The following is a 13,913-nucleotide window of genomic DNA, read 5'->3' on the forward strand; positions in this document are numbered from 1 at the left end:
AAAGCGACAGAAAAAATGTTTAATGCTCCAACTGACTACAATGTAAAGTCGATTGATTTTTCATCTTTTGTATAGGGGGACTAGAGTTCTTGTGAATATGAGGAATATAATGGATTGCCCCTTCAGGATAAAATAAATAGCTTTCTAAAACATTTCTCAGGTTAGTTCTTTGGTACAGTTGTTGGCAGTCCTCTTGTACCGCACCCACATGATCTTTCTGCCGTTATGAACATAAACAACAGATGTTGGCACATTTTTAGTCCACAGGGACATCACAGCTGAGCTTGATACTGTCCTGAACTGATGCCCACACCTGCACTTTCTAACTAGAATTACAAAATAACAAGAAGTGGTGATTTTCTCCGTGTTAATTAGGGATACCAGGACCAATTCTGGCTCCCCTACTGCCATCCCAGCTAAGATCAGATAACTCAGCAGACACTGGGAATCGAACCTTCTGAGCTGTGGGGTTGGTTACACACTGACTTTACCAACTGACCCATCAGTAAAGCTATTCATGCAATCACTACACAGCATTTTTCTGCAAAAACGCCATTTTAATCTCTCTGCTCCCTCAATAGCAAAAACAATATCTTAATCATTTTTTAATCTTACAATATCTATCGGTATCACTCCACTATAAACCTTGCAGTTCTAATGCATTTGTTTATATAATACTAGGTGTGCACAGCTCCCTCTAGTGAAGAAGAAACTGAGTTTTCAAAAGAGGAACATTTTTCAATTTAACATTTAAAGATGGACACTCATGTTGGGGTAGTTTTGCATATACTGGCAGTGTTCTAATACCATATCCAAGTGATCGTAGACAGCGAGTGTCACTAACCTTATCTAACCATGCCAGACACTACAACTGAGCTTGATCATATTCGCTTCCAGTGTCCATAACTTGTTTGCAGCAGGGGTTTCTGGATAGTTTCCTACATTACAACAGTGACTACACTTCAAAATGTACTTCATTGGCTGTAAAGTGCTTTGGGACGTCTGGTGGTTGTGAAAGGCGCTGTATAAATGCAAGTCTTTCTTTCTTTATAGCCCAGAAACACAGAGGTCAAAGTACTGCCAACAGTACTGCTCTGGCTGCTTTAGTTAAGCACACAGACAGGGGACTGAACCTTGAACTTTCTTGGTTTGTATGGCTCAGCATCACAAAGTGCATTATAGTGTCAGCCGTGGCTCAGTGGGCAGCACCCTCGCCTCTTGAGCGCCTCCAGAGACTTGAGCGCAAAAATCCAGGCTGACGCTCCAGTGCAGTGCTGAGGGAGTGCTGCACTGTCGGAGGTGCCGTCTTTCGGCTCAGACGTTAAACCGAGGCCCCGTCTGCTCTCTCTGGTGGACGTAAAAGATCCTGCGGCACTATTTCGAAGAAGAGCAGGGGAGCTCTCCCCGGTGTCCTGGGGCCAATATTTATCCCTCAATCAACATAACAAAATCAGATTATCTGGTCATTGTCACATTGCTGTAGGTGGGAGCTTGCTGTGCGCAAATTGGCTGCCGTGTTTCCTACATTGCAACAGTGACTACACTTCAAAAGAACTTAATTGGCTGTAAAGCGCTTTGGGATGTCCTGAGGTCGTGAAAGGCGCTATATAAATGCAAGTCTTTCTTTTTTCAATAAGTTCTCATCATGTATATATATTCTCTATCTCCCCCCACAATATACCATTGAATGAAAGGATTCCCGAGTTGAGAGGACTAGGAATCATGCAATAGTAAAATGACCGAAAATAAATGTCAGTTCTTTAAAAATGATCGATTAGAGGAGCGCCGATATCTCGGGGGGGGGGGGGGGGGGGGGGTGGATGCAGTTGTGAGGCTGAAGGAGATTACGTAGGGTGGAATGTGGGAGGCCAGCCAGGAGTGCGTTGGAATAGTCAAGTCTAGAGGTAACAAAGGCATGGATCTCACCAAGGTTGAAGGAGTAAGAGAGAAGATAAGGCAAGTCACGGAGTAATGATTAAGTGATACCAAGTTTGAATTTTAAAGCTTCTAAATTATGGAAGGAAAGACTAAGGGAGGAGGGGGAGGTAACGAGTTCCACAATTTGAGTGGGAGAGGGTGTGACAGAACAGTATCTGTATCTGAAAGCACTGCCCAAGTAACGAAAGGATTCTAAAGGAGATTTTTTTTAAAGAACTTTTCCCATTACAAGTAACACTGCAGGGTGTTACTTTACAATCTATATTAACGATTTGGAGGAAGGGACCGAGTGCAACATATCCAAGTTTGCCGACGATACAAAGATGGGAGGGAAAGCAGTGAGTGAGGAGGACATAAAAAACCTGCAAAAGGACATAGACAGGCTAAATGAGTGGGCAGAGATTTGGCAGATGCAATATAATGTTGGAAAGTGAGGTTATGCACTTTGGCAGAAAAAATCAAAGAGCAAGTTATTATCTAAATGGAGAGAAACTGCAAAGTGCTACAGTACAAAGGGATCTGGGGGTCCTGGTGCATGAAACACAAAAAGTTAGTATGCAGGTGCAGCAGGTGATCAGGAAGGCCAATGGAATCTTGGCTTTTATTGCAAGGGGGATGGAGTATAAAAGCAGGGAAGTCTTGCTGCAGTTATACAGGGTACTGGTGAGGCCACACCTGGAATACTGCGTGCAGATTTGGTTTCCATATTTAAAATATATACTTGCTCTCGAGGCAGTTCAGAGAAGGTTCACTCGGTTGATTCCAGAGATGAGGGGGTTGACGTATGAGGAAAGGTTGAGTAGGTTGGGACTCTACTCATTGGAGTTCAGAAGAATGAGAGACGATCTTATCGAAACATATAAGATTGTGAGGGGGCTTGATCGGGTGGATGCGGGGAGGATGTTTCCACTGATAGGTGAGACTAGAACTAGGGGGCATAATCTTAGAATAAGGGGCCGCCCTTTCAAAACTGAGATGAGGAGAAACTTCTTCACTCAGAGGATAGTAAATCTATGGAATTTGCTACCCCAGAGAGCTGTGGAAGCTGCAACATTAAATACATTTTAAAACGGATAGACATTTTCCTAGCAGGTAAGGGAATTAGGGGTTACGGGGAGCGGGCAGGGAAGTGGACGTGAGTCTAGATTCGGATCAGCCATGATCCTATTGAATGGCGGAGCAGGCCCGAGGGGCCATATGGCCTACTCCTGCTCCTACTTCTTATGTTCTTATGTTATGTGAACTGGTACTTTACATTTTCAAGGTTATAATTTTGTATGCAAAGCTTACTTCCTCAACATCTTCATCAAGTTGTTCATTTGGATCAATTTCCCGCACCAGGTCTTGCAGCTTCTTCTTGCTTAAGACCTGAGCATAGAATGAGAACAAAGAATACGCAGAGAAGTCATGTTAAAGCTTTCGAGTTGACAAACAGTAAACTGTATTTCGTATCACAGTGAGGGTGGATAAGTAGTAAATGCAAAAGTGGCCACTCAGATTACTTGTAGCTGTAAAGAAAGAGACTCCTGAATCCCGGCCAATATTTATCCCTCAATCAACATCACTAAAAACAGATTATCTGGTCGTTATCGTAGTTCTGTTTGTGGGAGCTTGCTGTGCGCAAATTGTCTGCTGCGTTTTCTACATTTCAGCAGTGACTACACTTCAAAAAGTACTTCATTGGCTGTAAAGCACCTTGGGACATCCGGTGGTCGTGAAGGGCGCTGTAGAAATGCAAGTCTTTTTTTTTTGAATCTGCAACTTAATATTTGACCTAGACTAGTTGAGAACTATGAATGTACAAAATCCATCTATTTCAAATGCAGCAGAATATACCAGAGACCCTACTGGCATTGAGTTTCTTGTTGCCAATAACCTCCAGCTCAAAACTGTGTTTGGAACTTGGGTTTCCATACTGGGGTCTGTGGCCCCCGAGGGTTCAAGGGAATCTGCAAGTTATCAGATTTCTGTCTATCTGGCATTCCGTACACTGTCAGGAATTTTATATTTTTGCCTGTCATTTTTTACTTGTTAGCATGTTATTTTGGTTGTTGTACACCAAAATATTTCTGCAATGATAGCACTGGCTTCCTTTGAGTAACAGAACACTGCTTTTTGACAATTAGGGCAGGGGATCCTTGGGATTGGGAGTGCACCAATATTGGTAGTGGGTACCGGGGAGTGTGTCAGTAACTGTAAGTCCTCCCTCACAGTGCGAACACCACTGGTTTGGAGTTTTGGACAAACATTATAGAATAGAATAGTACAGCACAGAAGGAGGCCATTCGGCCCATCGAGTCTGCGCTGGCTCTTTCGAAGAGCAATCCAGTCAGTCCCACTCCCCCGCTCTTTCCCCACATCCCTGCAATTTTTTCTCCTTCAAGTATTTATCCAATTCCCTTTTGAAGGCTACTATTGAATCTGCATCCACCGCCCTATCAGGCAGCGCATTCCAAATCCTAACCACTCGCTGCGTAAAACAGTTTTTCCTCCTGTCGCCTCTGGTTCTTTTGCCAATCACCTTAAATCTGTGCCCTCTGGTTATCGACCCTTCAGCCATTGGAAACAGTTTCTCTTTATTTACTCTATCTCAACCCTTCACGGTTTTAAAAACCTCTATCAAATCTCCTCAGCCTTTTCTGATCACAGATATTGCTTTAAAATATTTGGATGAATTTGACTAGCAAAGTAAATTAGTTCTATGGTTGTAAGTGATAAGACTTAACTATTCCAACACACTCCTGGCTGGCCTCCCACATTCTACCCTACGTAAACCTGAGGTCATCCAAAACTCTGCTGCCCGTGTCGTAACTCGCACCAAGTCCCGTTCACCCATCACCCGTGCTTGCTGACCTACATTGGCTCCCGGTTAAGCAACGCACTCGATTTCAAAATTCTCAACCTTGTTTTCAAATCCCTCCATGGCCTCCCCCTCCCTATCTCTGTAATCTCCCCCCCCCCCCCCCCCCCCCGAGATATCTGCGCTCCTCTAATTCTGTCCTCTTGACCATTTCTGATTATAAATCGCTCAACCTTTGGTGGCCGTGTCTTCTGTTGCCTAGTCCCCAAGTTCTGGAATTCCCTTCCTAAACCTCTCCCCCTCTCTTTCCTCCTTTAAGACGTTCCTTAAAACCTACCTCTTTGACCAAGCTTCGGGCAAGGAAACCTCTTGCTGATTACCACCTACCGCCCTCCCATAGCTGATGAATCAGTACTCCGCCACGTTGAACGCCATTTGGAAGAAGCAGAGGGTAGCAAGGGCAGAGAATGTACTCTGGGTGGGGGGCTTCAAAGCCCATCGCCAAGAGTGGCTCAGTAGCACCACTACTGACCGAGTCCTGAAGGACATAGCTGTCAGACTAGGATTGCGGCAGGTGGGGAAGAGAACCAACATGAGGGGAAAAACCTACTTGACCTCGTCCTTATCAATCTACCTGTTGCAGATGTATCTGTCCATGACGAGATTGGTAGTAGTGACCACTGCACAGTCCTTGTGGAGATGAAATCTCGTCTTCACCCTCCACCGTGTTGTGTGGCACTACCACCGTGCTAAATGGGATAGATTCAGAACAGATCTAGCAGCTCAAAACTGGGCATCCATGAGGCGCTGTGGGCCATCATCATCAGCAGAATTTTGTATTCCACCACAATCTGTAACCTCATGGCCTGGCATATCCTTCACTCTACCATTACCATCAAGCCAGGAGACCAACCCTGGTTCAATGAGGAGTGCAGAAGAACATGCCAGGAGCAGCACCAGGCGCACCTAAAAATGAGGTGCCAACCTGTGGTAGCTGCAACACAGGACTACATGCATGCTAAACAGCGGAAGCAGCATGCTATAGACAGAGCTAAGCGATCCCACAATCGACGGATCAGATCAAAGCTCTGCAGTCCTGCCACACCAGTCGTGAATGGTGGTGGAACATTAAACAACTAACAGGAGGAGGAGGCTCCATGAATATCCCCATCCTCAATGATGGCGGAGCCCAGCACGTGAGTGCAAAAGACAAGGCGTTTGCAACCATCTTCAGCTAGAAGTGCCAAGTGGATGATCCATATTGGCCTCCTCCTGACGACACCACCATCACAGAAGCCAGTCTTCAGCCAATTCGATTCACTCCACGTGATATCAAGAAACGGCTGAGCGCACTGGATACAGCAAAGGCGATGGGCCCTGACAACATCCCAGCTGTCGTGCTGAAGACTTGTGCTCCAGAACTAGCCGCGCCTCTAGCCAAGCTGTTCCAGTACAGCTATAACACTGGCATCTATCCGACAATGTGGAAAACTGCCCAGGTATGTCCTGTCCACAAAAAGCAGGACAAATCCAATCTAGCTAATTACCACCCCATCAGTCTACTCTCAATCATCAGCAAAGTGATGGAAGGTGTCATCGACAGTGCTATTACGTGGCACTTACTCACCAATAACCCGCTCACTGATGCCCAGTTTGGGTTCCGCCAGGACCATTAGGCTCCAGACCTCGTTACAGCCTTGGTCCAAACATGGACAAAAGAGCTGATTCCAGAGGTGAGGCGAGAGGGACTGCCCTTGACATCAAGGCAGTATTTGACCGAGTGTGGCATCAAGGAGCCCTAGTAAAATTGAAGTCAGTGGGAATCGGAGGGAAAACGCTCCACTGGCTGGAGTCATACCTAGCTCAAAGGAAGATGGTTGTGGTGGTTGGAGGTCAATCATCTCAGCCCCAGGATATTGCTGCAGGAGTTCCTCAGGGCAGTGTCCTAGGCCCAACCATCTTCAGCTGCTTCATCAATGACCTTTCCTCCATCGTAAGGTCAGAAGTGGGGATGTTCGCTGATGTTTGCACAGTGTTCAGTTCCATTCGCAACTCCTCAGATAATGAAGCAGTCCATGCCCAAATGCAGCAAGACCTGGATGAAATTCAGGCTTAGGCTGATAAGTCGCAAGTCACAAGTAACATTCGTGCCACACAAGTGCCAGGCAATGACTAACTCCAATAAGGGAGAGTCTAACGACCGCCCCATGACATTCAACGGCATTACCTTTGCTGAATCCCCCACCATCAACATCCTGGAGGTCACCATTGACCAGAAACTTAACTGGACCAGCCACATAAATACTGTGGCCACAACAGCAGGTCAGAGGCTGGGTATTCTGCGGCGAGTGTCTCACCTCCTGACTCCTCAAAGCCTTTCCACCATCTACAAGGCACAAGTAAGGAGTGTGATGGAATACTCTCCACTTGCCTGGATGAGTGCAGCTCCAACAACATTCAAGAAGCTCGACATCATCTAAGACAAAGCAGCCCGCTTGATTGGCACCCCATCCACCACCTTAAACAATCACTCCCTCCACCACCGGTGCACCGTGGCTGCAGTGTGTACCATCTACAAGATGCACTGCAGCAACTCGCCAAGGCTTCTTCGGCAGGACCTCCCAAACCCACGACCTCTACCACCTAGAAGGACAAGGGCAACAGGCACATGGGAACACCATCACCTGCAAGTTCCCCTCCAAGTCACACACCATCCTGACTTGGAAATATATCGGCCGTTCCTTCATCGTCGCTGGGCCAAAATCCTGGAGCTCCTTCCCTAACAGCACTGTGGGAGCACCTTCACCACACGGACTGCTGCGGTTCAAGGTGGCTCACCACCACCTTCTCAAGGGCAACTAGGGATGAGCAATAAATGCTGGCCTTGCCAGCGATGCCCACATCCCAGGAATTTAAAAAAAATCCGCCCTAATTTCTCCTGTGGCTCGGTGTCAAGTTTTTTGTCTTATAATACTCCTGTGAAGTGCCTTGTGACTTGCGGAGCAGGCTCGAGGGGCCAAGTGGCCTATTCCTGCTCTTATTTCTTATGTTCTGGGACGTTTTACTATGTTAAAGGTGCTATATAAATACAAGTTGTTGTTGATTTATCATTGGCCATTTTGTTTACCTTTGATCTCCTAATTTGCTTCTAGCTACCAATGTTGGCCTGAGCAAGAACACTGACGTTGGTGCGCCTATCCCATTGTCCACATGCCCGATACGAGACTCCCAAAACAAGTGCTCTACTCGGAGCTCCGGCACGGCAAGACAGCCCCAGGTGGGCAGAGGAAACGCTTCAAGGACACCCTCAAAGCTTCCTTGAAAAAGTGTAACATCCCCACCGACACCTGGGAATCCCTGGCCCAAGACCGCACAAAGTGGAGGAGAAGCATCCGGGAAGGCGCCGAACACCTCGAGTCTCTTCGCCGGGAGCAAGCGGAAACCAAGCGCAGGCAGTGCAAGGAGCGCACGTTAACCCAAACACCCCACCCACCCGCCCCTTCAACCACCGTCTGCCCCACCTGTGACAGAGACTGTAGGTCCCCCATTGGACTCGTCAGTCACCTGAGAACTCATTTTTAATGTGGAAGCAAGTCATCCTCGGTTCCGAGGGACTGCCTAAGAAGAGGAGCTATCAAATATTAGTGAGCATCGTACACACACCACGACACATGTACAGCAAAATATCTGTCAATGGCTGGTTCAAAACAAGTGCTCAATGTAGCCAATCAAGTTTACGCAATTGCAACAGTGCAATATTTGGGATAACATGTTAAGTGCACATTTCACAACACAAATCTATTTTCCAATTTTACTCATATCTTTGCTTTCTTATATTTTTTGTGCACATAGCTATATAAAGGATCTTTATTAATCTTGTGCATCTATGGTCAAATACCTACAGCAGGAAACAGAGTGTTGTGATGTCTACATTTTGCAGTTCCAAGTCAAAGCTTGCGCTAAGAGTGAAATGCTGTCTTTTTTTGCACAAAAATCAATACAAGTTAATTTCCAATACAATAGTGGAGACTAAACACCCTTTTGATAATTCACCGAATTTACTATCTGTTCCTATCTTTGAAGCTACAATTGTTGCAAGTATTAAAATGACATTAAAAATACAGTGATCCAGCACTCTCGTTGCAGGTCACAGAGTCGCTGGTCACTCAAGCCTGCTTGCCACAGTGGGTTAACTTTCCCAAGTTCTTTGCCAAACGGGGAGTTGAAAACATGTCACTCTCTCCCTGCAGAAAACACACCCTCCCTATCAGCCAGTTGAAAAGTGAAAATGGTAGCAGTTATTAAGATATCTGTAATAAAAACAGAACATGCTGGAATTACTCAGCAGGTCAGGCAGTATCTGTGGAGAGAGAGAGAAAAAACAGAGTTAACGTTTCAGTTCGACGACCTTTCATCTGGCCATTGACGACGAAAGGTCATCGACCCGAAACGTTAACTCTGTTTCTCTCTCCACAGATGCTGCCTGACCTGCTGAGTATTTCCAGCATGTTCTGTTTTATTTCAGATTTCCAGCATCCACAGTATTTTGCTTTTGTATTAAGATATCTGTACCTACTATCGCTCTATCCTTATATATGAAGGGGAGGATTAAATTGTACAAGGCAAAAAAAATTATAAAAGATTCAAACTAAAACGGACATCAAAAAGTACACTACTCGAATCTTAAAACGACTTTACCTGGTTGCCTTCTGGACTCATGCGTCCCCCTGAGCCTGGCGTTCCAGGGATCTTTACCACAGCAGTGCTGTTGGCCATTGTATTTGGAGGTGGTGTACTGGACGGATCAGGTTTTATAGAGGGAAAATTTGTCAGATTTATTAGAGTTGCAGGTCCAAACTGGTTCATAATCTGTTGGGCTTTGGCCTTTAAATCATGAAGTTTCTCCAAATCCTGTTTCTGCTTGGGGTTGTGTGGGCCAGGACCGATCAGCTGTTCAAAAACATAAAAGAATAAAACATTATTTGTGAGCTGCAGTATTTTAGGAACTATTAAGTGTAGCAAGTCCCAGATCTATGGTTTAGTATGGCAAGCATATTAAGGTTCTGAAAAATTAGAAGAAAATTGTAGTACGCTATTTTGGCAGCAACCTTCTGCTCCAAATCACATGTGGCTCGACCAACATTAATACATCTGTATAATAATTTATTAGGAGGCTTTGCTCTCTAAGAGGGCTGTTTTCAAAGTGAATTTTTACAGCAATCCTAAGCCCCATGTGCAAGTCATTCCTCTGTATTGCGTTCAGTTACAGCGACATAAAGCATGCAAAAAATTATAAATTATATTGTACAAAGTTATAAGCAAGCATGAAGCAACTTCTGTAAAAAGTTTGCACTAAGTTGGGAAAGGATGCCACAGACCTTTTTTTTGGGGTCAAATAAGAGCATTTTTTTCCCCCATCCATTTCTTTGAAAATTCATTTAAGATCAGAAATGTGCTTCTACTAGAACCAAGATCTCTCGGTAGTTTGGGGAAGCTAAGAACACCACATCTGCACAGCTTTACTCACCAGCAGCCAATCCCAATTCTAGATTGAAAAAAAAGTAAAATCACTGTGCCTGCGCAGTCAGTACAGAGACCAATGGAATTGGCTCGAGACTGATTTAATAATTGTTATAAAGGGATTACAAATACATTTTCAAAAGGCAAGAAGATATTTAAACATTGCCTTAACATGAGGGTGCGGCTGGTGAAATGTGACGGTAAACTATGTCCGCTTTAGAACAGAAGCTGTATTTATGAGCGAGGAGCCGAAGACGGACATCAGCAAGACTTTGTAACATTTGCGAAAACCATCAGTTCCTGGCCAGACGTTGTACTGCAACATTATTTTATTCATTCACGGGGTGTGGGCGTCGCTGGCGCGGCCAGCATTTATTGCCCATTCTGAACTGCCCTCGAGAAGGTGGTGGTGAGCAATTTCTAAAAGGGTCTCATGAAATGCTAGACTATTTGACACGATCAGGAGGACATATTTCAGGTGACAATGTAGGTTAAACACAATACAACTGAAGCTTCATCTTGCTGAGCAAACTTTGAAAATGAAATATTTCAAATACTCTATAGCGAGATGGAAATGCAAGCATAGCCACCGCTGTGTGTTTTCCAACATTTCTTACAAATGTCACCCAGAGAGCTGCTCTGTTGTACCATTTTTGTTCAACACACGACTTAGGATAGATTTGAATCAGTGTGACTCCCCACCACACCCACAAAAAACATCTCACCAGCTCCAGTCACGGAACAGTACAACACCAAGCATCTTGGCACTGATTAGGTCTCGCCAGATTTTCATTAAAAAAAAAATTACAAAAATCTTACCCCATTTTCACTAGGAAAGTTTTACTAATAACCTCAAAACAACAACAAATACTAAAAGTTGACCCCAAATACTGTGTTTTGACCCCAGTGATGGAAATACTTAAAAACCTTTTGTATGCAGCCAGGTTTGGAAACAAACTTAAAAATGATCATACAGTGAGGTAAGGATTCTCCCTGGGGGTACTACTTAAACATGACTCAATTCAGCACTGCCAATTAAACTAATCAGGTACACAGGCCTTCAGAACTACTTCACAAAATACTAAACTTACTAGTTCATAACTGAGTTGAACATTACCACCATGAAGAGTTCCCGGTGTGCCTCAGACCCTCGCTCTGGAGGTGGTTAGTTGGCAATGTGCAGCAGCCACAGATGTCACAGTCGGATTATACTGATCGCAAAATAATTACATTGCAAGTGCTGCATTACAAATCATCAAAATACAGATAATTTTTTCTCGCTCTCTCTCTCCGGATAAATAAACCTACTTTGTCCAAATAAAGTGACTGACCATCTTTTTAACCCAATTTTCCAACATATAATTGTGCGTTATCCAGCTTTTATTTCTTAGCAGCACCCAGGAGTGTTTTCGCTCAGCTCCCCCAATGGGCTTGGTGAGTTTATCCAGGGTAGCAGGAAGTTAGCTAATTTCAGCCATGATGGCATTAAAAGCACAACAATTAGCCTCAGTACCCCTGGCTTCAGGATGAGGGCAGCGGCTGGTTGGGGGGGGAAACAAAAAGCTGATCCAAGGTTCTTTGTTTGCTATCGAGCAACCTCTGCTGGAAGTATGCGGAGGATGGGCATGGGGTAAGGACAGAACTGGGTTTAGTTAGGACGCTCATGTCAAAACAGACTGCCAATGTCCTTGAGCAATCCTCACACATGATTAGTGTCCACTTGGGCGAGGATGTGGAGGGCACTGGCATACACTGATCTGTATTCTAGCAAGGAGTCAACACCTTTGGATGTGAGGAAAGAAAGAAAACAAGAGAGAGTGTTGTCTCTATCACTGCCTGGTGTGCGCAAGACAACAAGGCATAAGCAAATGATATGAGCATGCTTGTCAGTACCCAACGTGCCAATGGAATACTACTGCAAAACATTTAGTTAAACGAAGGTGGGCTTAGTTTTCGCGTGCATGAGCAGTTACAAAATGTAATGAAAGGGTGCTCTAGTAAACAGCTGACACATGAGCTGTCTCGAAGGTCAGTCAGTATTTATGTCATCAACTGTGCAACCTGATTGGAAGATACTTACACAGAATGATTTGGCATAATCAAATTAGCATGGTTTACAATAATGGAGCAAAGATGTCATGTGTTTTACATAGTGTGATAGCTTGGCACCTTGTAATATCGGGAGATCCCAAAGCTCCAGCTTATTTCCCTTGCTTCATCCTGTAGATAGGTGGTTGTTTAGATCCCTTAAGTAGAACATGCATTTGGCTTAGACATAACACAGATGCATTAAATAAAACACCCAAAGTATCGAGAGTGTCTAAATCACACATTACGTAAAATACTGAATTATTGGCTGAGGGAAGAGTGTTTTCTAATTTTTCCCCTTAAATTTAGTGCTTAATTTAGATTGCAACTATCTTAATAGAATGCAAGAAAATGTTTCTTTAAGCAACAAACAAGCTGGGTTTTCATATGTTGCAGCACAAGCACAAATCAACGACAAGAAAAATTCTTATGTTCAGAAATAAATCAACCCCCCGCCCCCCCCACACACACTTTTTTCAGCAGCTAAAAGCAAGTAAGTACTAAGCACTTTCATTTTATTGAGGACCACACAATTTATTTTTGTCAAATTTTTGCAATTATTGGGATGAGTGATGTGAACACCAATGAATGGAATACATTTCCACTTTTAGCACTCAGGGTCAGTACCAAACACCCTTAAGGTCAGCAAGATGCAAAGTAAAGCTCCCTTGACTCTGTTCCCAACAATATGCCTTCATTCAGGGGGTGCCAAGCTTTTGTCGTCATGGGCCATATAGGTGCATACCAGAGTCCAAACATAAAGTCTAAATCCATGTCCCCATTAACATGCATATAACTCATATTGCTGATACTAACAGGCCTTAGTAATTTAGGATTTATCGATCAATGAGACAGAAGTACTAAACACAACCCTTTCCAAATCCCACAGAATTCAAACAGGGCAAACCAGCAAACAGGGAATAGAAGTACAAACAGGAAAGGAGTTACCTGAGCTCCAAGGGGAAGAGTGCCAGAGCTCAGCTGACACGTGATTCTCGGGCCTCAGGTTGGGCAAGTTGCTTTAATCCATCCTCACAAACCATTCCCTACTAAAACAGCACTAAACTTTAAATTTCCAAATTCAGCCCCTCTTCTCTCTGAATGACATTTCAAATGTTGTGCCAATTCGTCCCAAATTGTAAACAATTCTCTGCTGTGGGCCTGCATCCAAAAGGAAGTGGATTTGAAATGGCTCAAATTTATTACCATTGCCAAAGAGAGGGTAATACAACCTCACCAGTCTGGGCTGGATTCAAACTCGGCCCCGGAGGTGAAAGCAGTGTGCTAGCCCGGCCTCTGCTAATACAACTTTAAGGTTACAAAATTCGAGTCATTGGAATGAAGGATTCGAACTTGTTTAGGATAGACAAAGCTAGGTGAATTTTCAGGCTGTAAAATAGAGGATTTACTCGGGTACTGACTCTGAGCACATCTATTAAAAGGTTGGCTCCGTTTATGGGCAATGTCGTGTCCTCCAGTGTACAGGTTTACACCAAACTATTCACGAGGAGATTCATGTAGTGCAATATTGTCTCCTAGCAAAACATGGCAGGTCAATAAAATGGTC

The 13,913-nt window shown here is 44.3% G+C and overlaps 1 protein-coding gene across 6 annotated transcripts in view; it reads right to left on the reverse strand.

Moving 5' to 3' along the window:
• The window catches only part of taf12 (TAF12 RNA polymerase II, TATA box binding protein (TBP)-associated factor), a 50,379-nt gene that overhangs the window by 19,278 nt on the left and 17,188 nt on the right, over positions 1-13,913 (reverse strand). For 4 of the 6 annotated variants that reach the window (XM_085963036.1, XM_085963038.1, XM_085963037.1 and 1 more), the window contains 2 exons: positions 9,437-9,688; positions 3,229-3,306 (listed from right to left, as the gene is read on the reverse strand). In XM_085963036.1, coding sequence (XP_085819162.1) covers positions 3,229-3,306; positions 9,437-9,688 — 330 coding nt within the window. Of the gene's footprint in view, positions 1-3,228; positions 3,307-9,436; positions 9,689-12,427; positions 12,479-13,913 lie in introns of all 6 variants that reach the window. The other 2 variants (XM_085963034.1, XM_085963035.1) reach the window with 1 other exon arrangement.

This window comes from Somniosus microcephalus, chromosome 20, assembly GCF_052327205.1.
Source record: "Somniosus microcephalus isolate GS21.2 chromosome 20, FLI_Smic_1.0, whole genome shotgun sequence".
Classification (NCBI taxonomy): Eukaryota; Metazoa; Chordata; class Chondrichthyes; order Squaliformes; family Somniosidae; genus Somniosus; species Somniosus microcephalus.